At 45.2% G+C, this 27,356-nt stretch overlaps 1 protein-coding gene across 2 annotated transcripts in view; it reads left to right on the forward strand.

The window, feature by feature from the left end:
* The window catches only part of TTC21A (tetratricopeptide repeat domain 21A), a 1,029,691-nt gene that overhangs the window by 352,090 nt on the left and 650,245 nt on the right, over positions 1 to 27,356 (forward strand). For both annotated transcript variants that reach the window (XM_069647746.1, XM_069647747.1), the window contains exons 8-9: positions 11,331 to 11,429; positions 12,841 to 13,033. In XM_069647746.1, the coding sequence (XP_069503847.1) occupies positions 11,331 to 11,429; positions 12,841 to 13,033 (292 nt within the window). The remainder of the gene's footprint in view (positions 1 to 11,330; positions 11,430 to 12,840; positions 13,034 to 27,356) is intronic.

Consider the following 27,356-nt stretch of genomic DNA (forward strand, 5'->3'; position numbering starts at 1 on the left):
TTTACCATGCTTTTTCTCTAAATTTACAGTCTCTAAACCTATCCTCTTTTCAGCAGCGGTGCAGGAGGAGGCTGAAACCGGTCTTGATTTGTTCTTCATCGTCCTTCTTCTTGCTGGCAAAGTTCATCGCAAATGTCTCTCGTTCTTGATGCCAAAAAGTTCAACGGAAATATCACAGTTCAATTCTGCCAGCCCTTCACAGCCTCGATCACTTATCCACTCCGAGCAAGATTAGTTGTTCTTCCTTTCACTGCTCAGACTATTTCTGAACAGTTCTTTATTGACAGAGAACTATGTGCATCCAGCTTGTCCCGCTCTGGCTTAGGACACATGTACTCTGTTTGCCTCAGTTCTTATGTGCGTCCAGCTTGTCCTGCTCTGGCTCCTGACACATGTACTCTATTATAAGTGCACCGAGGATCCGTGAGTCTTGAATTGTCCGACTTGCACAACTCTCACTCTTCTCTCTTTTACACCCCTGGCTCCTACTCCGTCCGTGAGTGGAACCAAAGGCACAAGAAAAGCACCAAAGATCTGTGGATCACTTTGCCTGTCGAGGCCGCAAATTATTCCGTTTCACTCCTGGTATTGTGTGATCCGTAAATAGTGCCGATGCACTTCCAGTATCAGGCTCAGTGTCAGCCTGCGGCGCAATGATGGGTAGCGATGAGCGTCGTGGCAATGATGTAGTTTCTTTCTTTGTCTCTGGTGCGTTTGCAGAAGCTGGTGGGCGCCAAAGGGGTACACGCGTTGTTTCTGCTGGTGTTTGCAATGCAGAGTTTGTGTTGCTCGGCAGTGATGTTGTTTCTGCTGGGCAACGTTGGGGCACTTTTCGCCCTTTCCCCTTTCTGGCAGCCTCCTCAGGCTCTGTTTCGAGTTTCACTTCTCGCTTAGGCTTTGTTTCAAGTTTCACTTCTCGCTCAGGCTGGTGCTGTATCATTCGATTGGCAACAGTTTCTTTCGTTTCCGAGACCGTTTCCTTTCTCTGGTCGTCGGAAGTTGTCAGCAGTCCTGGGAATCTTTTGGCATGTGTCGCATGGATCCATGCCTTGTGACCGTCCACTCGAATGGCCGTCTGTGTCGCCAAAACTACTTTGTAGGGGCCGCGCCACCTGGGTGCTAATGACGTCTTCCGTTGAAAGTTTTTAATCAGGACCCAGCTTCCAGGCTCCAGCGCGTGCCCCGGTCCGGTGTATCGCACTGGTAACGCCTCCTGCACCTGCTGATGAATCAAACGCAACTTCTGCATTAAAAGGCCACAGTACGTGCTTAACACAGGATGCTCAACCTCACATAATCTTTTGGGCTGCGGTGCGCACCATACATTTGCCGGTCTCCCCATGATGATTTCATAGGGAGAGATCCCAGTTTTAGCCTGTACAGATGTGCGCATGCATAAAAGTGCTAGAGGTAATGCATCTACCCAACTCAACTTGCTTCCGGCACATATTTTTGCCATCTTGGCTTTTAGGATGCCGTTATGTCTCTCCACAAGTCCGGCGGAACTCGGATGCCCGGAGCTGTGGAATCGCTTGTCAATCTGCAGACCTGCACAGATCTGTAGTACTACTGCGCCCAAAAAGTGTGGGCCGTTATCTGACCACAGGACACGGGGCAGCCCGAACCGGGAGAAATACTCGTTCAACATTACTTTTGCCGTTGACATGGCAGTACAGTCTTTTAAAGGATATGCCTCCACCCACTTGCTAAATGCACAAATCACCACTAACACATATTTGTAGTTCTGGCACCTTTCCATTTCTATGAAATCAAAATGGATCACCTCGAATGGCATAGAGGGTGGGCCAAAACTACCTACTGGAGTCACGGTTCCCTTCCCTACATTGTGTTGTAAACACGTAATGCAATTCCGCACTAACCTTTCTGCATTTTTCTTTGTGTGTGTTCTTCCATACTGTGGATAAATGCAGGACCATCTTCCTCGCACAGATATGAGTAGGGCTATGCGCCATCGTGACCATTGCAGTCACGTAGCAATTTGGCAACATCCAGTTTTTTGTTTCTTTGTCCACCCAACAACCCTCCAGATCTAACTCGGCAGAGCCCTCAGCCCACCCCTGAATCTCTTCGTTCGTGGCCTCAGCCTGCATTTCTTTGACAGTTACTTTTTTATGCGCCTCGCATTTCACTATTGCTAGGCGTTTTGGAAACGTGAGTGCAGACAACAATCGTACAATCAAAGGCACATGCTGAATCCTGGCCCCATGTGATGTCAAGAAACCCCTCTCAGCCCAGAGTCGACCAAAGTTATGAACCACCCGAATGCATACTGACTGTCAGTATATATATTTACATTCAAATTTTCAGACAGTTCACAGGCTCGGGTCAGTGCTATTATTTCTGCGGCTTGTGCCGAATTGTAGGAGATTATTCTGCTTTCTACAACACTCTCTAGGGTAGTAATTGCACATGCGGCAGTTGATGTGCCATCAGGTAATTTAAAACAAGAGCCGTCGCAAAACAACTCTCCATCTGGCTCTTTCTGTGGGGTGTCACTCAGATCAACTCTTCCCTTTGTCTCTTCTTCAGTGACCATTAAACAATCATGGGGTGGTGATTCGTTATCACCAATTTCTGCTATGGGTAGTGGCATTAATTCTGCAGGATTCAAGGCGCTACACCTCATAATTTGGATGTGGGGTGCAAACAAGATGAGCTCATATCTTGTTAGTCTAGCAGAGGTGAGGTGTTGCGTCTGTGTTCTGTTTAATAGAATGTCTATGGCATGTGGCACCATCAGAATTAAAGTATGCCCCAATACCATTCCTTCCGTTTGTTTCACTGATGCAGCAGCCGCTGCAACAGATCGCAAACATCGTGGTAGTGCACGCGCTACAGGGTCCAGCGCGGAAGAATAATAGCCGCACTGCCTATTTCTTCCACCTTGTTCCTGTGTCAAAACCGCCAATGCACATCCTTCACTCTCGCTCACAAATAGTCTAAATATTTTCTTGTAGTTCGGTGTGCCTAAAACTGGTGCGGAACATAATGCAACTTTCAATTGTTCAAACGCTTTCTGACATTCCTCATCCTACTGTAAAGGCATCACTGCATCCTTTTTAGTTAAGCTTACCATCGGCTTCACAATCAATGCAAAGTTACTGATCCACTGCCGACAATAAGAGGCCATGCCTTTTACAGCTCTCACTCTTTTTTGAGTTTTTGGAATAGGCATACTAGAAATACTTTCTATGCGTTCTGGTGTTAATCATCTCCCTTCTTTCGAAAGTAGGTAACCCAAATAAGACACCTCCTTTTGATTATACTGGAATTTCTTCAAACTTGCCTTGTGACCATGGGTCGCTAGGTGTGTCAATATTAATATAGTACTTTCTTTTCAGATCTCTTTTGTGTCAGCAGCTAGTAACAAGTCATCTTTGTACTGCAAGAGTGCGTAACCTGTTGGTAGTTCTAGCATATCTAGTTGTTCCTTTAGTACCCTGCTGTAAATGCTCGGGCTTTCTGTGTATCCTTGTGGAATGCGTGTGAATGTGAATGATCGACCTCCTAGAGTGAACGCGAACAGATATCTACTGCTTCTATCCAATGGAATGCCAAAGAACGCGTTCTTCAAATCAACTACACTAAAGTATTCTGCAGTGGCCGGTATCATTGTCAGTATTGTTGTGACATCTGGGACCAAAGGGAATTGTTGGTCTACCACTTTGTTCAATGCGTGCAGATCAATTATGAAACAATATGGTACTTCATTGCCTCCTTTCTTGTAAACTGGATGAATCGGGCTGTTGCACGTGTTACCTGCAATTTCTTCAACCACCCCAATCTCACCAGGTCAGTAACAATACTCTTTAATCCCTTCTCACCTTCAACAGAAATGTTATACTGGGGAATTCGTGGTAATGTAACACCTTCTTTCAAAGTTATTTTTGCTGGCTCTATTTTCAAGCATCCTACATCGTTATCATGCATTGCCCACAGACAGGTTGGTACTCTACTTAGCTCTTCTGGTAACGCTTCTGTCATAAATTCCGTCACCGGTGCATCGTGAGGCCAAAACGTGAGGAACCCCCCATCTACTGTACAATGTATAACTGCCCCCAATTTTCTCAACAAATTTAATCCTAGCAAGTTCTCCCCACATTTTTCTGTCAGAAGAAATGGACACTGTTCCGTAAATGGTCCTATTGTAATTTGGACAGCTTCGGACATGGGGTTAATTACTGGTGTACCTGCGAACCCTACAGAAACATTCTTTTGCCCCGACAGTGGGATCTCTGGAACCAAGTGGTGGTCTATCGAACACTTTTGTGCCCCTGTATCTTCAAGGAAATGGTGCTCCTTATTCCCGACTCTTATTTCTACGTAGGGTCCTCTCTGATTCACGGGAATAGACACTGGTTCCGACCCCTGCCGTGGGCTGTCCTATTGCAAAAATAACACATCGTCCGATGTGTAGTCACCGCTGCTGCTATAATAAGTGTTTGGCTGTGTATCGAAAATATTCCCATTTCCCCCTCGGTGTCCTCCACTCTGATAATTTCTCTGTTGGCCCTGCCTGCCCTGATTTTGGTTCGGAACACTTTGGTTCAATGCCTGGTTCTGTTGAGCTTGGTTTTGACCATGGGGTTGGTTTTGATTACCTCCATTGGTATATCCCTGCTGCTGCATGCTATTTCTGCTTGGGCCATTTGACCCCTGATCTCCTCTATGAGGCCTTCTCTGGCCAAACCCACCTCTATTCTGTAGGTGCGGGCATTGCGCTCGACAGTGTCCTTCCTCTTTACAGTACGCACATTGATTTAATCCCAATGACACCCCGTGCATATTATTCAAATTTCCCCTGCCTTGTGCATTTCCTCTACCTCTTTTATATCCAATTACCTGCTGCAGTAACACCCCTACCATCGTTCGCATCGCTTCTTTTCTCATCTCCAATGGGTACCCATTACACATCTCACTTACTTCCTCCACTGACGTTCTTTTGTTCGACATCCATCGCATTGTTTCCCCCACCCATGCCTGCAATCTTTGTTTATCACCTATTTGTCCCGGTGCCGGCAAATGCTTTGCACCACCTGGAAAAACTGTCGGCCACGATTTTTGCATATACAACCTCGACGCCTCCTTCCTACCTTTCTTAATACACTCATGACTATATTCAGGTGTAGCAAACATTTCAGCATATCTATCTTCCATTTCATTTTTCAGTTCAATGAGTTTGTACACATGTTCTCTTACATCTTCATCTCTTTGCTCACTGCGTGCTAACTTATTCAAACCTAACAATCGTTGTGGCGGTAAATTCCCAAGTAACTTTTTCCATTCTTCCACCGAAAATTCCCCCATGTATTCCAACACTACCTGTCTCTCGTTGCTTCTTCGGTGCCCATATAATGAGGTCAATGCTGTCGTCCCATCATTTCCTTCTATGTACATTTCTGCCTCTTGCTGTAATTCAACCTTTCTTTCTTTGCTGATCGCGCTGCGAGTTACCTGTCCAAATCCTGTTCCTTCAGCCCCGCCTCTCGCCTCCCCAGTCTCAATTTCGACTTCGGGAGGGGCGGATGATGCTGAATCTGTCTCTGGAGCGGGAGGTGCGGATGGGACAAGTGACACAGGTGGCATCTGTGAAGGGCCTTGCTGGATGCTGGGAAATTGCGCTTGTGCAGTCTGCGCATGTGGGAGGGCTCGAGCGGTGGGTGGGCCGTGGGTTGATGCTTGCGTGAGGGGAAGTGCTAGGGCTGCGGGAGGGGGTATGAAAGCTACTGGTTGGGCCTGCGCAGTCACTACTGGCGTGCTTGGTTTCGTTCCTGGTTTTGGGCCTCGACCCGTATGGGTTAACAAATGTTCCATTAATTCGTCTGCTATGTGTAGTTCCCGCTGCGGGTATATTCCTTCTATGTTCATTTGCTCACGTCTCCCTTCCCGTCTTAGACTTGCTGTCCACTCCTCCTCCTCCTTTCTTCTACTACCTCAAGCTTCAATTTGTGCCTACGCGCATGCTTCTCTCTACTCCTAAGTCGGAGCATTGCTTCCCTCCTCCAATCTTTGATAGTCTCAAAAGCTGCGGGTCGTGCTTTTTCCCTTATCAACACCCTTTCTAGGTTATCTATCCTCGCAATCTCAAAGCTACCATTAATCGGCCACTGATGGTTCTGTTGCTTTCTAGTTTGCCTATGCCAAATTTCACAAAATATTTTCGCTCCCACACCATATTTTGCATACATGTCATAAGCCGGCGTTCCCCCAGGCGGTGCACTTTGGCCATTTTCCAAGGACTGTCTACCGCAGCGGAAAAGCCCCGCTAAAGTGGACAGTACTCCAGGCATGTTTTTAACCTTCCCCTTGGTTAACCAACCTTACTCTGGATGTTTGAATTTGCAAAATCAACACTCTGCCAATAATCAGGGTTTCGTTTGAATCGGGGAATGACTCACCTGATAAAACAAGTCGCATGTGTCCTGACGCAACCCCTCCCAACGTCGTGTCTGCGCTTCTCTGGCTTCTGCCTCGTTTCGGCACCCTCGCCTCCTTTGTCCTCTGGCCCGGTACGTCGATCAGGGATCAAATGTGTGCAGATCTGCGAAGGAATCTCTCCTCACTTCTACAGGGTGCCCCGTACACCTCTTGATCCCGGCTCGATCGTCCCGTCCTCGCCGTTCTTCTGCCTCTACTCAATTACAACGTCTACGAAGGGGCAAGTGGGAGTGGGTCCCTATTTGGGCGTCACTTATATGGACCGACCATCTCTTACTATTATTTGACATCAGCACGAATAACCCACTCAATACACAGTGCCCCCCTGTACCAGCATTTCTGACTAGAAATAAGTGCAACATTACCGCGGAAGCCCTCATTCCACTCGTTCTACCCACCCTAAATAGGATACCCGACACATCGGACCCCAACATACTAATAGACACCTACAACAACGCCATGACTAAAGCTATTGACACCGTTCCCCCACTAAAATTACGTAAAGGTAAACCCAGAGCCCATCTTAACTCGTGGTACACACCTGAACTTAAAATACTAAGAAACAAGAAAACCAAATTGGCAACCCTTTGGAAAACGAATCCATCAGAGGAACTTAAAACTAATCTCATAAATGCATCCTCCCACTATAAAAATGAAATAATCCGCACTAAAAAGGAAGCTTACAATGTAAGAATAAGTAACGCAAGCTTCAGTGCTAAAGAACTATTCACCATCTTGAAGGAGCTAGAAAATCCCAATCCACCGACGGACACGTCTGTGAAGGACCAACTATGGTGCACAAGCATCCAAGATACCCTCGCGAACAAAATCACTGGCCTACAAACGAAAATTGAAAACAAAAGATTACAGCTCTCTAGTAATAACTCCCCCCCCACCCCTAGCTTACCCACTACCTCTAACACTAACCTTGGTTTCACCTTCAAAAAGGTAACTGCACTAGAAGTGCAAAAAATTATAAACTCTCTCAAACCGTCAAACTGCAAAGGGGATAGCTGCCCCGCACAGATCATAAAAGATGCAGCAAGAGACCTCTCCCCATTCATTTCCAAGCTTATAAACGCCTTATTCTCCACTAACTCAGTACCCAACAATCCGAAACAGTCGTGGGTCCTCCCACTTCTGAAAAAGCAGACCCTAGACCCAGCCATTCCCACCAATTACAGGCTTATTACCACCGTTCCCTTCCTGGTAAAAATCCTCGACAGAGTTGCCTACTTGCAAATCCAGAATTACTTGGAGTCCAACGAGTTACTTGGACTGCGTCAGTCTGGCTTTCGACCTTAACATGGAACAGAAACTGCCCTTGTTGATCTCAAAAGTCAGATTGACGACATTAAAGATAAGGACAACGCTGCCATCCTACTCCTCCTAGATCTCTCAGCAGCCTTTGACCTGGTCGACCATGAAATACTCTGTAACCACCTTTCCTCTGCCGCCCATTTCTCCTCTTCTGCTGTCATGTGGATACAGTCCTTCTTGGCCAACAGAACCATGAGGGTTTTCTCCCAGCTAGCAGCAGCAGACCCCATCGTGAAAGGGGCCCTCATGGGTCCCTCGCGATATGGAAACAAGGCAATAACCATACACGAAAGGATGCGCCAGACATGAGGTTAAAATTCCCAATGCTAGGGTTTATTGCAAGCAAAATAGTCCCAATTGGCCAACTGTGGTCTCACGCCCCGCGACGTGTATTCTCTAGACCTCGAGGGACGCAAGAGAGCGAATTACGTACATCAGTTACATATATACAAAATGCATGTTTAACACCCCCGTTTTATTGAGTTTCTTTGAACTCGGGGATGATGATCGACATTTCCGACGAGTATGACAATTATGAAACTTTCAATGTCTATTCTAGTAACAATGTGCAATTTAGAAAGTGCAGAGGCATCTTCTAGTTGTTGAACAGAACACGGTGCTTCTGTTCTTGGAAGCAAGCTGCACACGGAGGAAGAGTCACATTCCAAGCTTTGCTATCTATGAGGTGCTATTCGTGTCCTGTGAGCCGACACGCTCTAAAGGGTTTTGTGAAGGGGGGCCGTAAGAAGAGCATAATTCAAGCCTTTAGCTGCTTTATTCTGACATATTCTACCATAGTACGAGACTGGCTGGCAGCTGTGAAATGATTAAATGCCCTGCAGCTCTCCCTCAAGGCTACAGAGAGGGAGCGTGGGCATTCCTTTCTGGGCTGCTCACGAGGATTTTCAACGAACTCCTCAGTCCCGCGGCCTTGCCATTTCATATTCAGACAACAATGTTAACAGTTGAGCAGAGTAAGCAGAATTCGCAAGAATTGCAAGCTGCAAAGCAGTTTAGACAGAAAGCAATGAGCAATGGTTAACAAGCAAAATGGCGATTCTTGCTACGTTTAAAATGGCCGCTTGTTGGTCAAGCATAGCAGTCTGTATTGCTATAATTCTGTGCATAAGACAGTTGGCCTTCGGCCATCAAGATATGTCTATCATCCAAATGAAGGGTATTCACTTTTCCAGATTGACAATCCCCATCACTTGTGGTGTCCCACAAGGCTTATGTGTTTCCCCCACCCTTTACAATATCTTTACAAAGCCTCTCTTTGATACATTGGATCGTCTGGTTGTCACCTACACAAACTACGCGGATGACACCCAGATACTCCTCACCATCTCTGGCAATTACAATACTGATGTTAACAGGATCAATGAAATATTTTCCGTCATTCAGGCACAAAAGCTGAGCCCCAACTATTCCAATATCATCATCGATGGCAACACCATACCTGTTGCCAAAAATGTGAAAACACTTGGCTTTCATCACGATGCCAATATTAATCTCACTAAACAAGTCAACTCGACCGCCTCAGCCACCGCTTATACAGGAAAACTAATCGGAGCCTGCAGACCATTTCTCACCACTAATAGCTGCCTCACGCTAGCTAGAGCTCTCATACAATCTAAGTTAGACTACTGCAACAGCCTTTACCTAGGTGCCAACCAAGCGATAATTAGCAAACTCCAAGTCCTTCAAAATAATGTGCTACGTGCAGCATTAAATATTCCTAGACGCGAGCATATCTCTGCCACCAGAATCACCTGCAAATGGCTCACCATTCAACAAAAAATTGATCTAAAAACCCTCTGCCTCACCTCTAAAGCCCTCAACCAACTAGCCCCCCCTTACCTTACCAACAAATTCACCATGAAACCTTCCATCAGAACTACCAGATCCTCCAACACCCTTTCACGGTGCCCAGAATCTTTTCCAAAAGAGCCGGAGGCTCGAGCCTCACTGTCCTTGCCTCCCAACTCTGGAATGCCTTGCCACTGAACATCAAATCCTCCAAACTCCCCCAGTCTTTCAGGAAACTGGCCATTGTGTGGCTACTGACAAAAAAAGTCAACCTCTGAGCTAGACCTAGCTACAACTTGTATATATTGTACATGCCTCATTTAGGTCATTACTGGTTGTATTTACCTCCACTGTCTGTATATTTTGTAAATAACCTTTGCTAAAGTATCACTGCTAATTACCTTGTACTGTGCCTTGTAACTTGTACTAAGCACCCTCTTACTCCCGGGTCCGGAGCGCTATATAAATAAATAAACAAACAAACAAACATGTTGTGGCGCACCCCAGTCTCTCCTGCCACCTTGCTTCTTCCCCGCTCATTATGTACACTGCTATGAGCTGGATCTCAGCCCAGCCAGGGTCGATTGCTTTTCTACTTCGGCCACAGGAATTCAGGAGCTCATAGAATGGGTAGGGCAAGCCTCCCCATCCGACAGTGCGCAAAAGCAGTCCCCCGCAGTGTCAGCCTCATCTTTCACTCCAGAGTTTCGCAGTGGAGCCGCCATCTTGTTCGGGCTCACAAGTGCCCCTGTTCTGTTATGCCGTTATGCCAGTGTTGTGCAACATTTGGTACCCCATACCGAGGCTCGGAACTCTCCTACTTTGGTCTGCGATCTACAAAGACAGCCGAAGACAGGGGATACCGGATTGGTATGGGATACCAAATATTACAGAACATATTTTAAAGATTTATTCAGGGGAGGTGATCCAGCCTGACATTGATTAGTTTGGGCTCCCTCAGTACCGTTTGGTCACTCCCTCATATTTCTGGAAACATTTGCGCCTAGTTGATTTACCCAGTGGGTTAAAATAGATAGATGTCACCATTTTATTATTTCTCTATTGGAATCTGAATATTTCAAGATGGTGGACCAGAAGAGAGATGGCACTTTGAGATACACTGTCGTAGACTTTCATAAATACTGTTATAGTCCTGTCATGTATGCACATACTTCACAAATGTAGTATTTTTCAGTATTACGTTTCATATCTTTACAATCTCAGGTAAGGCAAGTGTAGAGATGTTGTAGTGCATCCCTGCCTTATGCACGTCAAGCACTGTATTTCTCTATTAGAGTTAATTTAAGTGCCTCTCTGTTCAGTTATATATAATGTTCCTACTTGTAAAGCATGTCTGTTATTTATGCATGTATTACCTTCATGCAGCTAGTGAACAATGAAAACCCCCAAAAAGTACACTAAGAAACAAAGGGTTTTGTGTTTTTTTTGTAGGTTTGATGATTGACTATTATAACAACTTATTATAAATGTCTTTTGCATATTAGTAATTTTCGTAGCAAGCCTTGCGAAACGTTGCATCTCCTGACATATACATGCTAAGCTACTTTCTTGTCTAAATAATATAATTAAAATTAAATGTTTTGTTCACTGTCAGGGATTCCATTTCAGTTCTTTGTCATTAAGAAGACCGTAAGGGTGCAGAAATGCGTTAAATGTATGCACCGAATAACTATATAGCAGTCTCTGCATTTTCCAATTGCTTGCATACTTTACTTTTACAGGCGCTGGATCACACCAAAAACCTTATCAGTGCTCTTGAAACAATGGAGCCTCACAATCCAGAAGTCCATCTTAAGAAAATCATAGTAGTCAGTAGACTGGTAAGTGTTCAAGGGCATACATATGATTGAATTAATTTTATTGATTGCTTGTATAGCGCTTCAAGCTGCTTCAAAGAGCAGAGAAGGAACATGTGGCAAATAGGAAGCAATGGGTGAGCAAGATGGATTATAAGGGAGGGTGAGTGAGGGACAAAAGGAAGGAACTGAAGGAAGGAGACTAGGAACGAAGGAGGGGTACAGGATGAAAGAGTGAAACAGGAAAAAGGAGGAAGAAGGAAGAAGGTAGGAAGGGAGGAAAGAAGGAAGCAATGAACAGAGAGGGGGGTTGGAACATTACAGTGATATGGAGGCACAGGATAGAATTGGAAGCAGGAACGAACAGAGGAAAGAAGAAACAGTAAGGTGGGAACAGGGGAGGATGGTCTTTGATATTTCTAGAGAATTTAAAACCTGCAATGAAAGTTGCGTCAAAGTTGAAACGTTTTTGTTGCTGGTGTTTGCTTCTTCTCACTGACATAACCTATATGTCACACGAGTGGAAGCTTTATGCCTGCCTTAAAGTGATTTGCTTCCTGTTGTCACAGAAAATTTTACAATAACAACCCAATATATAAAGTACATAATAAATGCTTCTGCTCTGGATCGTAAACAATAGCGTCATCGATTTTCTCCAAATGTTTCTGATTGGTACTACAAAATACTTTCAAAAACTCATTTACATTACTGATCCAAAATGGCTCTGTGGTCATAACTGTCACGTTTTGTCAGTGCAGCCTATTTTTTTATTTCTGTTGTAGAGAAACATTAAGGGTTTGGAACTCCATGCATATTTTTTACACTCTTCTGTTGCTTGTGCCAGCCTTTCCAGTCCCGTTCGTCCGTTCTGCGTACAGGTTCACCATTGTCTCGCTAGCATTCCAAGTCAAGTATTATTTCTGTTAACTATGAAAGAAGTTTACACTTCTAAATTATAGTGCAGCAGTCTGAGCCATAGGAAGTCCAGGGAATGCATAAAACAAACTGCCTCATTCACAAATATGTTCAGTGTAAATCAGGAGATGCCAATATGATATCCTTCTGAGAACTTATAACTGATTCCCAAAACCTATAACTTTAGCAAATCTGGGGATACCTGGGGCATCTTTATTTATGATCAAATATTTGCTCAATGACATATTAGGGATGCTCCAGGCCTCTCCAGATTGGCACTTGTTTAATGCTTTGGGAATTAGGGCAATTAACGCTTTGCAAATTAGGCCAAATGTGTCAAAATATTTTGATAGAACCTGTTTTCAATGAGTGCTCTCCTGGTGTCAAGACATTATTCAAGATGGTGATTCCCAACATGGATAATAAGACTGAGAGCGGACCGCTCAACGTACTGGAACTTCCTCGTGTATGCAAATCTGTACTTCATAAAAGAATACTGTGCCTTTTTTGTTACTGGCAGTGTGGAAAAAATCAACCAATCCTGCAACAGATCCATTCTTTTACGGAACGGGCATTTAAAATGGCTCCAGCGAATGCAGAGTTTGCTGCAGAACTGGCATATCAGAATATTCTTCAGGGGAAGGTGAAGGAAGCCTCTGCCTTGTATTCTGCTGCCATGAAGTTGGACGAGAGCTCCGTAGCTGCACTCACAGGTACATTTTCAGTTATAATTTGGGAACACAGGATAAATGATATTAATAGCATGTTATGATTTTTATGGCTACCATTTAATTCTCATTGCTGTTAATCCGCAATACTGTACCTGTTTGATTTCCTCTTGAATGTGAGTGACAGGCTATTGTGAGAAGCCTGATGGTATTCTCCCACCCACTTCCTCAGGATCTTCCATTCAGGTGGCCAGTGAAGGGCCATCGCTTTTGGATCCCGACCCTGGGGGTGGACAAGCGAGCCAGGATCACTTGAGTGGAGGGTCATGAGGGATTGGGAGGAGGATGCCCAAGGGTGAGACATGGTATTCCCCCAGTCCCAAAAATACCCCAACCTACTCTCCCACAGACTTTGTGGGGTATCTCCAATCTCACCCCATCTCCCTCTCCAACAGATACTGAGACAGGGAAGAGGCAACTCAAATCAGTAAAGGTTATCCATAGGAATAACATGGGGAAAGTAAGGGCATTACTTTAGTATTAAAGTAAAGAATAGAGTTCAGTCTTTCTTCACAATTAGGCACACACAACCACTTCGTAATTTAGTTTTCAAAGTTCAAAGACTGCTATTGAATGGTTTTCCAGTATGAAAGGGAAGGTTAGAGTTCAGTCCTCCTTTGGAAATCACAACTAGGCACACACGACCACTCCTTGATGTAGCTTTCACAAGTTAAAGTTTCAAAAATTGAGTTTTCAAGGTTAAGTCTTCAATAAGGTTATTACAACGTTCACTCTTCCAAATTAGTGACACACGACCACTGCTTCAGACAGTAACAACGCCTTGTTTAAGGGTTGGACAATGGGCCTCATTACGATCCTGGCGCTAATGGGTTAATGGCGCAGTAAAAGGCTTCAGCGCCGTTAACCCATTAGCGCCTGATTACGAGGTCCCTTTGCGGGACCCAACCTTAACGGCTGGTCTACACCAGCCGTTAAAGTAGGGACCCACAAAGGGACCTTGGTGCTAAGTAGGGTACCGCATTCATTCCAATGGGCGTCTCACCTGCCAAAAAAAAAATCGGATGATTTCACCCACCTTTGCGACACAAATGGTTGAGAGCTATGATGTGGTACAGTCTCTAGATGCTGCTGTGTCTATTGAAGTCTCTTCCTTTTGATTTTCTTTAGATTTACTCTGAAGTTCTGGTTTCTGTGGCCTTCTTGGTGCTAAGCTGGAATGAGAGGCAGTTTAGAATATTGTTGAAGATTCCAAACTACCTCATGTAACTCTTTATCCAATCAGTGCTCACTAACATTCCCTCCATCTTGAGTTGGGACTACTCCAGCCTGCTGCAAAGGCTAATGTTAAGGAAAAGATAAGATAGCTATTTCTCCACCTTCACAAACAAACCACTGCTCTTGCTTTCTTGCAACACCTCCCGCCTTCCTCGTGTCCCCGTCCTGCACTTGGGGATAATACTCAGTGGAAACCTAACATTTCGTCGTCCCTCTTGTTCTCCCACTTCTGCTTGGTTTGCCAGCCTCACGCCTTCTTCCTTCTGCTACTACTGCTACAGCTTGCATTCCAGTCACAGTACCAGCTCCTTCCAATTGCCTGCACCTCAGGGGGGCTTTTATGCCTCCTAGGTTCCTTCAGGTGTGGGCTTTAGGCTTAATTGCCTGACTATTGCAACTGCATGACTCTTCGGCCCTCTCCCTCGTCGCAGCACTCCTGGGATTATGGGACTTTTAGTCCCCTTCAGCAAAGTTAGATCTTTTAACAATTGAGTTAATTTTAAGGGTAGGTTTATTTCCCTTAAACTCATTAAAAGATGGACTGTTAGAATTGGGTGTTACAGAAGAAGACATTGGATTTAAGACACTTTCTCTAGATCCTTTCACATTACACCTTTGGGAGTAAGGAGGGTGTTTAATCTGAGATACTTGGAAATACCCTTCTGTTAATAAGGATTGCTCAGATTTAACAGAACTTGTTCCCCAGATCACAGATCTTGTATGTGGGGCAGGGACATTATAATGACAATATGCCATTACCTGTTTTGGCAATCCAGAAAGGCACTTTCCTTGAGAGGACATATAATGCGTCTCATCCCACGGGATCTTCTCACCACCCTGGGCCCTGTTTTCTCCCAGGTGATCCGCAGTACACCAGACCCATGGTCAGGATTAGGAAGCGTCTGCCTTTCCCTGGCTACCTGGGAGGAGACTTTAGACAGGGCTTAGGTGAGGGATCCATAGGATTCTTCACAGTAGGTTTAGTCCAGGTAGGTGGTACATGACTGAAGTTAGGTGAACAGATGAGTCTTTAGGTGCTTCCTGAAAGTTGGTAAGACGTCTGAAAACGCAGGTGAAGTGGCAGATAGTTCCAGAGGTTGGCCACAACAGTAAGGAAGCTAAAGCCCCCTGCTTGTTTCCTGCTGGCTGTTGGAAGAGCTGGGTAGTCTGGCTGGTGAGTCTTTTTTTATCCTCTGGACGAGGTAGGTGGAGGCTTTATTTGCCAGACAGTGGTGTGCAATCATGAGGATTTTAAATTTAATTCTTCCCCAGATGGGGAGCCAGTGGACTGACCGCCTAACCTTATCGATGTGGTCCAGGGCAGTTCTGAGAGCATTGTTTTAGATGAACTGAAGCCTATTCGGGTTCTTGTCTGAGATCCCACAGAGTAAGGCATTAGAATAATTCAGCTTGGACAGCACAAGATCGCGGGCAACCGTGATGCGGCTGGTGGTGGGTAGAAAAGGTCTACTTGCTGGTATACGTTTTGTCGTGTAGGCTGTTGCAGAGGCGATGTTGTTGATTTGGCAGGTCATATTGAGTGAAGCGTCCAGGTAAATGCCCAATGTTTTAACTGAGGTGGAGGCAGGAATATTGTGACCATCTATAGTGAAGAGACAGTATGCAGGGTCGAGGTTTGGAGATTGGTAGGGGGTCCATCAACAAAAAGAACAACAAAAGAAGCTTGATATTGTCATCATTAAGACAGAGGCTGTTTTGGGCCATCCAGGTTTGGGTTGTCTCGTAGATGGCATTGACAGTGGTGCTGTCCTGGTCATAACATCCTGTCAGGGGGATGAGTATTGCTACAAAGTTGAATGTTAGCCAGTCTATGTAAATGTCTTTTCTCTCACAAACTTTGGGCCTGTCTAGTCGGTGCTCCACACTTCTTTGAATATGCTTAGGGGCTCTGCATATCTTTTTACTAGTGATATTGTTTTGACCAAAGCATAGGTCTTACTTGTCTCTGAAGGGACAGAACTTTGTGGGGTTGAGTAGAAGTTCTTGGTGCATCCCAAGGTCCTAGTGTTTTCCCTTAAATGGCCAGCTTTTGGAATAAGGTTGCCCTTGTGACTGTCCCCTGTTACCCATGAGGGGTGAGGTGAGGGTGTGAGTAAATCATCCCCTTACTACTCTGAGCTCATCATCATTTGGCTTGGGGAGGCATCTTATCACCATAGTCACCTCCTCTGGAGCTCCCCAGAGCCAGGAAGGAGACTTCATAACAGTTTGATATGTACTCAAGCTCTTTCTCTGGAGTTCCTTTGAAAGACCTCAGCAGTATTGCAGTCACAGGGCTACCTCCCCTTTCTTTCTCCCTTTTCGGCATGTCATGCTCTTGTTCGTTGCTAGAATTTTGTCCACTTTCAGAACCTCCAGCCTCTGCAACTGGAGGTGCTCTACCTCAGTGGGTGCTTTGGGACCCTGTATACAAGGAACGCGGGGCTGGTGATGCAGGCATGATAAGTCCCAAAGCCTGGGATATGGACCATGGTAGCTTGGCAGGGTGGAAGGATGGCCAACTACTCTGCTATTTTCTCGTTGACTTGCTCTTCCAACCAGTACTCCCAGTGAGAAAGCCTCCCCCTTGCTCCCTTCAGCCTCCATTAGCCACCCTAGAATCCACACCATATCCTCTGTCTCACAAAGTAATTGCTTTCCTGATTTTTATTCTGCTCATTCTTCTGCCCAGACCCCATCTCTTCAGTCTTCTACCTCTCATCAGCTCTTGCACCAACTCCTTGTTTCTTCCTTCCAGTTCTTCCTTCCTCCATAACACCTACTCATCTGTATACCCCTTTGCTGGCTCCTCACTGTCCTTACCACTGTCTCCTCCTTTGTGGGAAGTAGTTTTCTCCCCTACTTTAAAATCTTCTTCCACTATGTTAGGCAGAATTATATGCAGTACCCTTTGCGAACACCACACACAATTAAGACTACAAGTGACAGTACAAATTCACCTTTGGTACAAGCCTGTACTACACAGTAAAAGTGGTAGCGATGGCTGCACAGCCAGACTTATCTCAAGAGCAAGTGAGCAGTATCAATAGTTACTCAAAGGACAGCAATCACTATAACATTTCACTAAAGTAAAGCAGTTTAAAAAGAACACTCTTAATACACCACACCACTCCCAATAGATTCCAGACAAGTTAAGCTCATAAATGAAGTGTGAGCAAAATGGCACTCCAGTAATTTAAAAGGGAGGGAAAGACAAAGTTCGGCAGAAATTGAGCAGCATCAACAGGTAAGTAAGCAGGGCAATCTAGAAAGAGGAACTACAGTGATGGAATCATATCAAAAAGGCTTAGGGCCAAAGTCAATAGGACAAATGTCTTTTTCTCAAGATCACACAGTTCAGGGTAGTTCGCGGTTTAGTCTTTGCCAAGAGTTCCGGACGAAGTTGGTAGGTAGAAAGGTTAGTTCAAAGAGTAGAGAAGGACAAGCCCTCGGATTGGAGAAAGATTTCACACAGTTTCACCGTGACTGAACGAAACGTAACTGGATTTGCACAGTACCTTTAAATGGAGAAGAAGCATAGCTGAGGCAAACGTTCCTGGCAGTTCCTGCAGGCTCACGGTTCCTAAAGGGACTGTCTGACTGACACGAAGTAGGAAGACTGGAGGGTCCTGCACTGCCCAGGGAAGAAACCAGCAGCAGAGCAAAGCAACGAATAAAAGGTGCACTCCTTAAAACCCAAGCAGGGTCCGACCTTCCTGGCTACCTGGTTCATTGTAGCTCTGTACAGCAAATTCGGCTAGAGGAGGGAGTCCTGGCTTGCAGTTTGGGTGAACTGGTTGGTCCCACCAGCTCAGGTGAAGAAGATTCCTGGTAGATCTTCTCTGTCGTTGGAGCTTGAAGATTCGGACCTGCAGCTGGGGGTTCAGTCATTGTAGGGGTCCTCTTCCATCTGCTCCTCGTCGGTTCTTTCGTTCCAGTGGCGACTCTGCCTTTCCAGAGCCAGAGACCTGCTTTTTATGCAGTTTTCCCCCATTCACACAGCCTGCCTGTCAATCACACAGCAGGGTGGCTGTCCCGCTGGGACAGTCACCACAGCCAACCATTTCAGAGTGCGACATGGAGACCCTGTGCAGTGAGTCCTAAACCCCTCCCTCACATCCTGTCACCCCCAGACATACATGCGCCTAAGGAGGGCTTCTGCGTAGAAGCCTGCGAAAAGACAGTGAACAAAGGAATCAACCCTGGTTTGGCGCACAGAGTAAAACACGAGAAAGACTTTTACAACATGAAATGGCGAATAAACCTAGCCGGAACCTAAATAAAACATCTATGGTCTAGTGGGTTTAAGTTCGAGGCTACCAAGATAGCCTAAAACAATACCAAGGTTATTTAAGATAACTGCGGTAGGAAAAATAGGGTAGTTACCACTGCCACCAGCCAAGTCTTGATGAAAAGGGAGCGAAACAATGTCCAAGAGAAGCAGACAAAAAGGGATAACTAGTAACCCTTTCAAAACTCTGTGTAAGATAGGGTGTACTGGTTCTGTGGTTTTACAGAGTCTAATAAAGTTAATGGCAACTTGATATGTTCTGGAAGACAGTAGTCAGTCCCAGAAAATGGAGTCTGAGTTGGGAAGTCTAAAAGACAACCCTGTGTCACTGCACTGAAGGTGCTGTGTAACACACAGAACAAAAGATGCCTGTGGAGTAGGTGAGGCTCCACAGTCTATGAACACAAAAATGTTAAACACACACAGTAAAACACATGCAAGAGTGGGAAAAAAGGCTCACACTCTTACCAGGTGAAAAAAATAAATCCTATAAATCCAGCAAAGCTGCTGAGGGACTCAGTAAGTAAGGGAAATTAGCCATTCTGAAGAATTCTCCCTAACACTCTAGTAGTACATCCACAATCTTCCTTGCTCACTTTCCCAACGCTTTCCCCATCTGTAACCACCTGATCTTTCATGCCTTCTTCACCACTCTAGGCACCACTCTCCTCTGCACTACTTTGACACATTTTCTGTTTCTTCACCCATCCTGGCACATGCTTTGCTCCTCTTGGGACCACTCTTCCACAATACCAATTTTTCACCCTGTGTTTGTTCACACTCTGGACGCCTTCTTTGCTCCTGTGGGCACCATTCTCCTCTGTACTACTTTCACCCTTTGTTTCTTCACCTCTCTGGGTGCCTTCCTCACACCTCTTAGCACCACCCCCTTATGTACTACTTCCACCCTCTGTTTCCGCACCCTTTTGTCACCATCTATGACTCTCTCGAACTTCTTACCTCTGTACTACTTTCACCCTCTTCTTCTTCACCCCTCTGATTACCCCTCTCCTCTGTACTTGACCAGTTCAATAGTCTGCAGATTTCTCACACCTTTCCCCCTTGATCATTTCACTCTCTTTAGCCACCACTCTCCCACCTTATGCCTTTTACTTCAGCTCTCCTGGCTCCATGGCCTGGTCTCCTGGGTCACTCCTTCAGCTCAAAGGCCCCAGTGTTGCCCAGGATCCTGCACCTCTTCTGCAGTCTGCTACGTGTCTTGATCTCTTCTTCAACCTGTTCCAATTGCACTCTGGTCCCCAGTCTCCAGCTGTTACCCCATACATCTACACTGACAGACTAGAGATGTGTGTTTTTATAGGGCAGTGTTCCCACGTTCTAGTGTCTATCTGGTGATTCAGGTCTGCTAGACTGGATGGAGATGACTGTCGAGGTCTGCCCCTCTTGGGTTGCTTACGGTCCAGATATAGGGCTTGACTTGTTCTGCCCCTTGGGTGGTGCTTTCTGCCTGCTCCACCCAGGCCCTACCTTCCTGCTGCTATTCGGGGGTAAAGGAACTCGGACGTGCCTATTTAGGCAGATGGTTTAGGGTTTGGTTTGAGGACCCCACCCATGGGGATGGTTTCCAGTTCTCTTGTGGTACTTGGGGCTGGCTAGTCCCTTCCCTTGGGTGACCCTCTCTATGGCGGACACGCGCTAACCCTGCCCCATGTATCGACCCCTTGTGTCTATCTGTTCTAGACTGTATGAGAGTGAAGGCCTTGTGCGATAGATAGCTGACAGTCGAGGTTCCCTTCCTTTTCAGGTCCCTCTTTTTCACCTCGTAAGGGGAGACAAGTGTGCAGTTGCTGCTGGTTCTGCTGGACTTCCTGTAGAGCCTGAGTTCCCTTATCCCATAATGTCTACTCTTTCCAGGTATGGGCTCTGCCTCTTAAAGGTATTTTATCCCTAGTATTTGTATATTATTTGATATTGTTCTATAGGTTCTTACACGAAAGTGCTTCACAAGCAAACAATACGGTACTGTAACTGGTGGGTAGATAAACAAGCAGGAAAGGAAATTAAACGAGGAAAGAAGATACTCCTTATGTTGAGTTTTAAACTGTGGAAAAGTAGAGATAGAGCAGAGACAGAGGGAAAGCATTCCAATACTTTGGCACAAGCAAGGAAAAAGAACAGAATCTGAAAGGTGCACATGGAGGGCGCAGGACTAATAGTTGAAACTGAGATTGAGACCTGAGTGTATGAGTGGGAGTACAAAGAGAAATTAAAGAAGAAAGATAAGGAGGCGCAAGTTTATTAAGACACGTAAAGACCATGCAAAGAAAGTGGTAGTGGAGACGAGTGGAGCCAGTGGAGAGAAAGCACGGCTGAGAGAATAGAATCCCTGGTAGAAAGTGAGAAGAGAAGATTTATAGAAGAGTTATAGATTGAGTGAAGGGGAGCAAGACAGTGAGCAGGAAAACCAAAGAGAATAGATGAACAGTAAAAAAGTTGAGAAAAGACACAGGACATCCAAAGTCGGGTACACAATTGAGGCAGATGCAGGGATACAGTTCTCAACCTTCTGGCTTATTCATGATGAAAACAAAGCAACTAGGAGAACCTTCCCAACCAATCCAAAAAGAAAGGAAGATCTCACAATCAGTTTTAGGCCAGATATGCCTAGGCCCTGGTTTTTAATCCACCGAAGTAACCCTGTTTTTTGTCTTCAAGTTGCAGGCTGTGGAGTTCCCGATTCCTCCTCATGCTTTCGAAGGCATTTTCAATCAAAGGCCCTCCTCCAAGAACTGTAGGTGTTTTAGCAGCTTCTTGATGAGGGCTTCTTTCACCCGCTTAGTTGGTGTGGGGCATGGAACTTTAGCAGAGATCCCACAGAGTAAGGCATTAGAATAATCCATCTTGGACAGCACAAGATCGCAGTCCTCTTCTCCCTACTCCTGGGTTTTGATATTATTTGCTGGCCTGACTTGTGACCCCCTCACCCATGACACCAGCCTCCCTGCCTGAGATGTAATGTTATGTTAATTAGTTATTACATAGCCCCAAAAGGCCTAAAACTACATGAATTCCCCAGAGGCAGACCAGAAAATGGTCATAATAGTAAGAATATGCAAAATAATAAGTTTGGAAAGAAAACCCCATAGGATTGATTCTTTTTTATGTAGAAGGGAATTCCAGATTTAAGTGCACTGGACTGTGAAAGTTTTGCCTCCGACAGATTAGATAGCTACTCTCAAGATAGAAGAACATAAGATTTAGGACGTTTTGTAAAAAAACTATTTGGGGAGCCAGATCTGGTTGAGCAATGCTATGGAGGCCTTTACAAACTAGAGTGAGTACCTTAATTTAATTTGAGCTTCTACTGATAACTAGTGTTGGTGTAAGAAATGTTTAGAGTCTGAAGATTTTCTAGCAAGAATTTTGGGGCATGTACATAAATGGCATTAACGTGATCTAATTGTAACTATCTGATTGTAATCTGCTAACAGATTTTGAGGCACTTCACCATGAAACTCAGATTTAATGTATTGCCCTCTCTCATGGTGATTGGAGCTAGAAGGCATATCCCTGTGGAAGAGCAAAAGTGCAGAATTTGTGGCAGCGAGCAAGAAACTACAAGGCACCTGCTCACACAATGCACTGAATTGCTAGAGACTTACAGAAGGAATTATGGCTTTTTTTTATGCACCATGAAGAAGGTTTTGATGAAAATCAATTCTGGTCGTATGTGTATAGCACAACTTTGCAAGTTTTATTGAATGCAGTGTAGCTAGTATGAAGATAAGTGGATAGTACAATTGGTAATATGGACACATGAATGGTCATAGTTTAAAGGTATTAATTGATCATGAAATTGTTGGGATTATTGGATCTTTTTAAGTAGATTCTTATTCCCCGTTCTATGGATGTCAGGATCCCGTTGAGGGCCCAGGGGTGGCAGGCCAATATGAAGGGGGGATCCCCCTCTAGTACACTAGGGAGACGGTGGACAGGGATGCTGGCTGGCTGGTGCGAACGTGTGGGTGGGCGTGACCCTGTTGCAGCCCGTGAAGAAGGGCTGAAAGCAGGAAGAGCACCGCCCAGCACGAGCCAAGGAACATCAAGCACATGCGAGCCCGGCACGTGCAGCGAATTACCTTGCATGTGCAAGATGCCAACGCCCCTGCACATCTAGACCTGACAGGGTGTGGCTCAGGGCTATAAAGCTGCGCCCCGGACCGCACACTGTGCTTAGCATTTCGTCTGCTCCTAGCAAGAGTAGTTTTCCGCTTACCGCTCCTGTGTTCAGCATCTGCTACGTTGAACTTCTTGGTCTGCAGCATACTTCAGTATCCTGTTGGGACCCTTCAGTTCTCCTGCATCCTCAGCAGTCTTCAGTATCCTGGTTCTGTCCTGCTCTGCGGCCTTCGGCATCCTGGCTGCCACAGTTCCACTGTGGTCTCTGGTCTTTCCTTGCACCTCCATTCGGACTCTGATCCTGTCTTTCGTCGCTGAGGCCAGTCCCGCTTCTTGTACCCAATGCCCTGTAAGAAAGCAAGCAACAGGGTGAGCATCTGGATCCAGCCTCCTTCCCCTTACACCTTAAACCTCCTCTTAAGAACTCGAGAACTCACCTGTTTTGAGACTCAGTCCTCCTCTCTCGGTGCTTCGCCGCTGATGCGTCGTGGTTTGGGAGAAGGACACAATTTCGTTAGTGGTGGACCCACATCCGGAGAACCATCTCACATCAGTGCCAGCCCCCCTTTGATCGGCAAAGAGACTTACCTGTTCGGTGCCACGCCCAAAACGCTGTGGCGATCACAGAGACACTTACCTGTTTTGCATTCCCTGCTCGCATCTCTTCGACGAATAACCTGGGGAACATCCATTTCAGAAGTCGGAGTCATCATTACAGAATCACAGGTGAGTCGCGCCCATGCGCTCCAGCCAGCCTCATTCCTTAAGGGGATTGAAGGCAGGTGGGGAACCCCAGTTATTATTCTACAGTTGATTTACCCTGTGTTCATCCCTAGGTGGACTCGACATTCCCCCAGAACATCACTACCAGAATTCCCGAACACACCCAGGCCCCTCCCAACCTCACGGTCTCTTGGAGGGTTTCGCTCCATCCGGCCGGCGGGGGAAGGTGTGGCTGGGATATACGACCGGGCGAAGGGGACCAGTGCGGGGGTCACACTGCAGTACAGTCCAGACCAGGCACTCCTGCAGGGTACCAGAGGTAAGCGTGACAATGGATTTGTAACACCGCATTTTTTTAATGAGGTTGATGTTGCATTTTTTCACTATTGATCTGTAATTTGGTATATTTATTTATGAGCGTGATGTAATGCCCCCGTTCCGAGCTTCCTCATTGGCTGAGAAGCTGCCACACCCCTCATCCCCCGCCGGGTAATAAGAAACCAAATATACTTATAAATAAACAAAAATTTAAACAATTAACAAAATTTAACGTGATCTAGTTAAGAACCCATGATAGCTCTAGCAATATTGCCACAGTGTTTATATGAAATATATGGTCTAATTTGGCGAACAAGTCTGATGTAATAATTTGACGATCTGGTCACCTCATTAATTTAAAGATTCATTTTAAGTAAAGGATCAAATATCATGCCATGGCTGTTAACCTTTGAAGATAAGCCGGAAGATTGAGAGGTCTATAAAGAAGGTGGAAGATGGTGCTTGAGTGAGGACTAGATCCTGAGCAACACTTTGTGTAGCATGACCCTTCTGATGCCAAAAAGAGCCAATAAAATGAGATGTACCAGATACAGGAACTACAATGTATTGCAATAATGTATTGCAATAGACTGCCAGGGCAGGGAATTATCTAACAGACATACACATTCTAATGGAGTGAGTACATACTTATATCATATTCGCAAAAGCAAGAGCAATACATGTCTAACAATTCTCTCTAATACGATTGGCTAGTAAGTATTGAACTATACATGATTTGATTTTTTTATTGGTTTATTCTAAGTAGGTGGCAGGCTAGTTAGCTCATTGGGCACTGATGTTACCGGATTTCTCACGCCTTCCAATTGGACAGAAGCAGTAGACACATGTATCAGTAAAGCCTTCTTTCGCATTGACTGTTCCAGGGTGAGTGGAGGTGAAATGAACAATTTAGACCAAACAGCTTGGTTACATATGACAAATTACAACAATTGATTTTCCTTCCTCAGGAACCTTACGCAGTTGGCACCAGCACTCTGTTCTCATCTTATGACCTGTATCTATCAGTGTACTTTGCACTCTCTCTTGGTGGCAAGATGACTTCATTATGCATGGTTTAATCTGCCCTGTGTGTGCTCTTATGTTTCGACACTGCAGTTCACAGGCATTTACTTTTGACAATAGTGATGCTATGCAGAAATGTTTGTACATTATTATAATAGATGATGCATTCAGTATTATCTGCTGGTAAAGTGTTGCCATTATACTAGTTTCAGGGTCTAAAGTAATTCTACTGAGTGGCAGAGGTACTCATGTGAGTTATGATTGTTATTAACATGTCCCTATTACTCTTGCATTAGCTTGATGTGAAAATATGAACAGCTGCATTTACTGTGATTTCTATTTTAAACTGTGTGAAGGCACCATGAAGTAGACACAGACAACTGAATAGAGTTTGGGCTACACGCTTTTATTAATAAAAAGAGGGCTGGAAAAAGGCCTAACTTGCCCTATGCTAAAATGAGATTTGCCTACCTAACTGAAACTAATGATAGTCTGTGCCAGGAAGTCCAAAGCAAATGTCTGTCTGTGTCCAAAACATTAAGTTGCCCTCACACCTAATTGTATACAATGTGTAGGGATGTCGGCACCAAATGAGAAATGTTAAAAAAAAGTTCAGAGCTTCTTCCAGCTCTTGGGTGGGAAATGGGTTTTCCTTCCACAAGGTTCAAACTGTTCACTTTACAAAGGAGGGGTTCCCTTCCCCAAACTTTCAAGTCTGTCAATGTACCAAAATTACACAATTCCTTGAGATACTTTCCAGCTCTTCGGGTTTGGTTACCTTTCACCAGTTTATGAAGTTCAGTTCCTCAATTTCAATTCACACAGGTTATCCTTTATTCAATCACAAAGTGGCTTTCTTTAGGTGGGTTTATTCGGTCTAGGTGCAGTTGTCGGGCAACACGGTCCACCCATTACAGGTCACGCAACCGACACACCCTACTTGTGTCTGCTTCATAGGTATCTTGCCACAGTTTAAGCTTCACAGTGAGGCTTGACTTATTATCTTTTGAAGTGCCCTTGATACTTTATTATTGTGTGTTTTATCACCATTCACTTGTTTATTGGTTTTCATTTGCAATTATCAACATTGGTTTCCCAGTACACTCTCCTGCTAGGAAACTCAGTTTATAGTTCTTCTGCACCAGCCATCATAAGCATCCCAGTACACTCTCCTGCTAGGAAACGTGCTCACCGTTTCTTGATCAAAACATCTGACACCCTTTGCCCAGGTTTCTCTTGCATGAAGTTCAAATACAGTTACAGCCTTAGAGCAACTGCTGGCGAGCCCTTATCTTTAGTATTGACTTGGTCTTAATGAGCTGCAAAAACGGATTCACTGTTATTGAGGCTTTCCAATAATCAAGATACTATATGAGTGACAAAAGGGATGGAATCCGTGATATTGCGCCAAATGGCTAGGTATTTTATTGCTTCTTCAATGTAAAAAATCTTTCTAGTTGATTCTTGTATACAATATATTGTATATAAGAATCAACTAGAAAGATTTTTTACATTGAAGAAGCAATAAAATACTTAGCCATTTGGCGCAATACCACAGAGTCCATCTCTTTTCTCTTGCATGCAGGCTTTCTTTACTCAACCATTCACTTCTTTCAGTAATGTGGAATAATATCTGCCTGACTCTTGGCAGTGCTTGTTTGACTCTTGGCAATGCTCACCACAATCATTCCCTTATGCCTTCTTGTTTGGCTTGGTTTATTAACATCACTTTTCATGTCGGTTCATAACCAATTCACTTCACTGTTATTGACGCTTGCTCTGGTTGTATCACAGTTAATTAATTTTGCTGTTGTATTGCTTCTGAACGTTCCCCAAATTGACTTCAGTACGGGAATTCAAGCAAATACAATCAATTTATTTTATCAGCTTGTCATATAGGGCAAATTCTCCCACTGAAACCTGTGTCGGTACTCCCCGGGGCTCCCAGTGCTCCTGTGCAGACTCACCGGGATTGTGTGGTGTGTCTGACGTATGGTGTGGGGTGCGGCACTGCTCATGCCTCCGGAAACTGTTCTCTGTCCTGCCGGTCCTCCTGCTGCTTCGTGGACAGCCTCTGTCTCTCCTGCAAGTGTAGTTGATGCACCTTACTGCCTTTTTGACTCCGCCGGACCCTTCTCTGCTGTGTCTTGTTTGACGTTGCTCCTTCAGTCCCACCTGACCTCTGCAGATGCTTCTTCAGTTCAGCGGGAAGCACCAGCCTTCCTATGCAGAGCTTTCTCGTGCCAGCCTGCTTTCCATCTTCCTTCCCGCTGTGCTTGTTCTGCATCCCTCTCCGGTTTCTCTGAACTTCTCAGGGTTTTGCTTCCACATGGTGGCTCTCTCCGCTTACCCCTTCCAAAGAGGTTTAGCTCCTAGAGAAGGGGAGAGTGCATTTTGAACTGTAAACTTTGAGTCAAAGTAGTCCTGCAGTGGTCTGGAAAGTAAGCCACGCACATTTGAAAGTCTTCGACATCCGAAAAGTGGTTTGGGACCGACAGAGGGAGACCTGAAGTGAAATAAGCTTGGGGAAGGGAGCCCCCTTGCACTTTGTGTTGAACTGTATCGTGAGAGGTCTGA

Source organism: Ambystoma mexicanum, chromosome 2q (assembly GCF_040938575.1).
Source record: "Ambystoma mexicanum isolate Mex_15411 chromosome 2q, UKY_AmexF1_1, whole genome shotgun sequence".
In the NCBI taxonomy this organism is placed as follows: Eukaryota; Metazoa; Chordata; class Amphibia; order Caudata; family Ambystomatidae; genus Ambystoma; species Ambystoma mexicanum.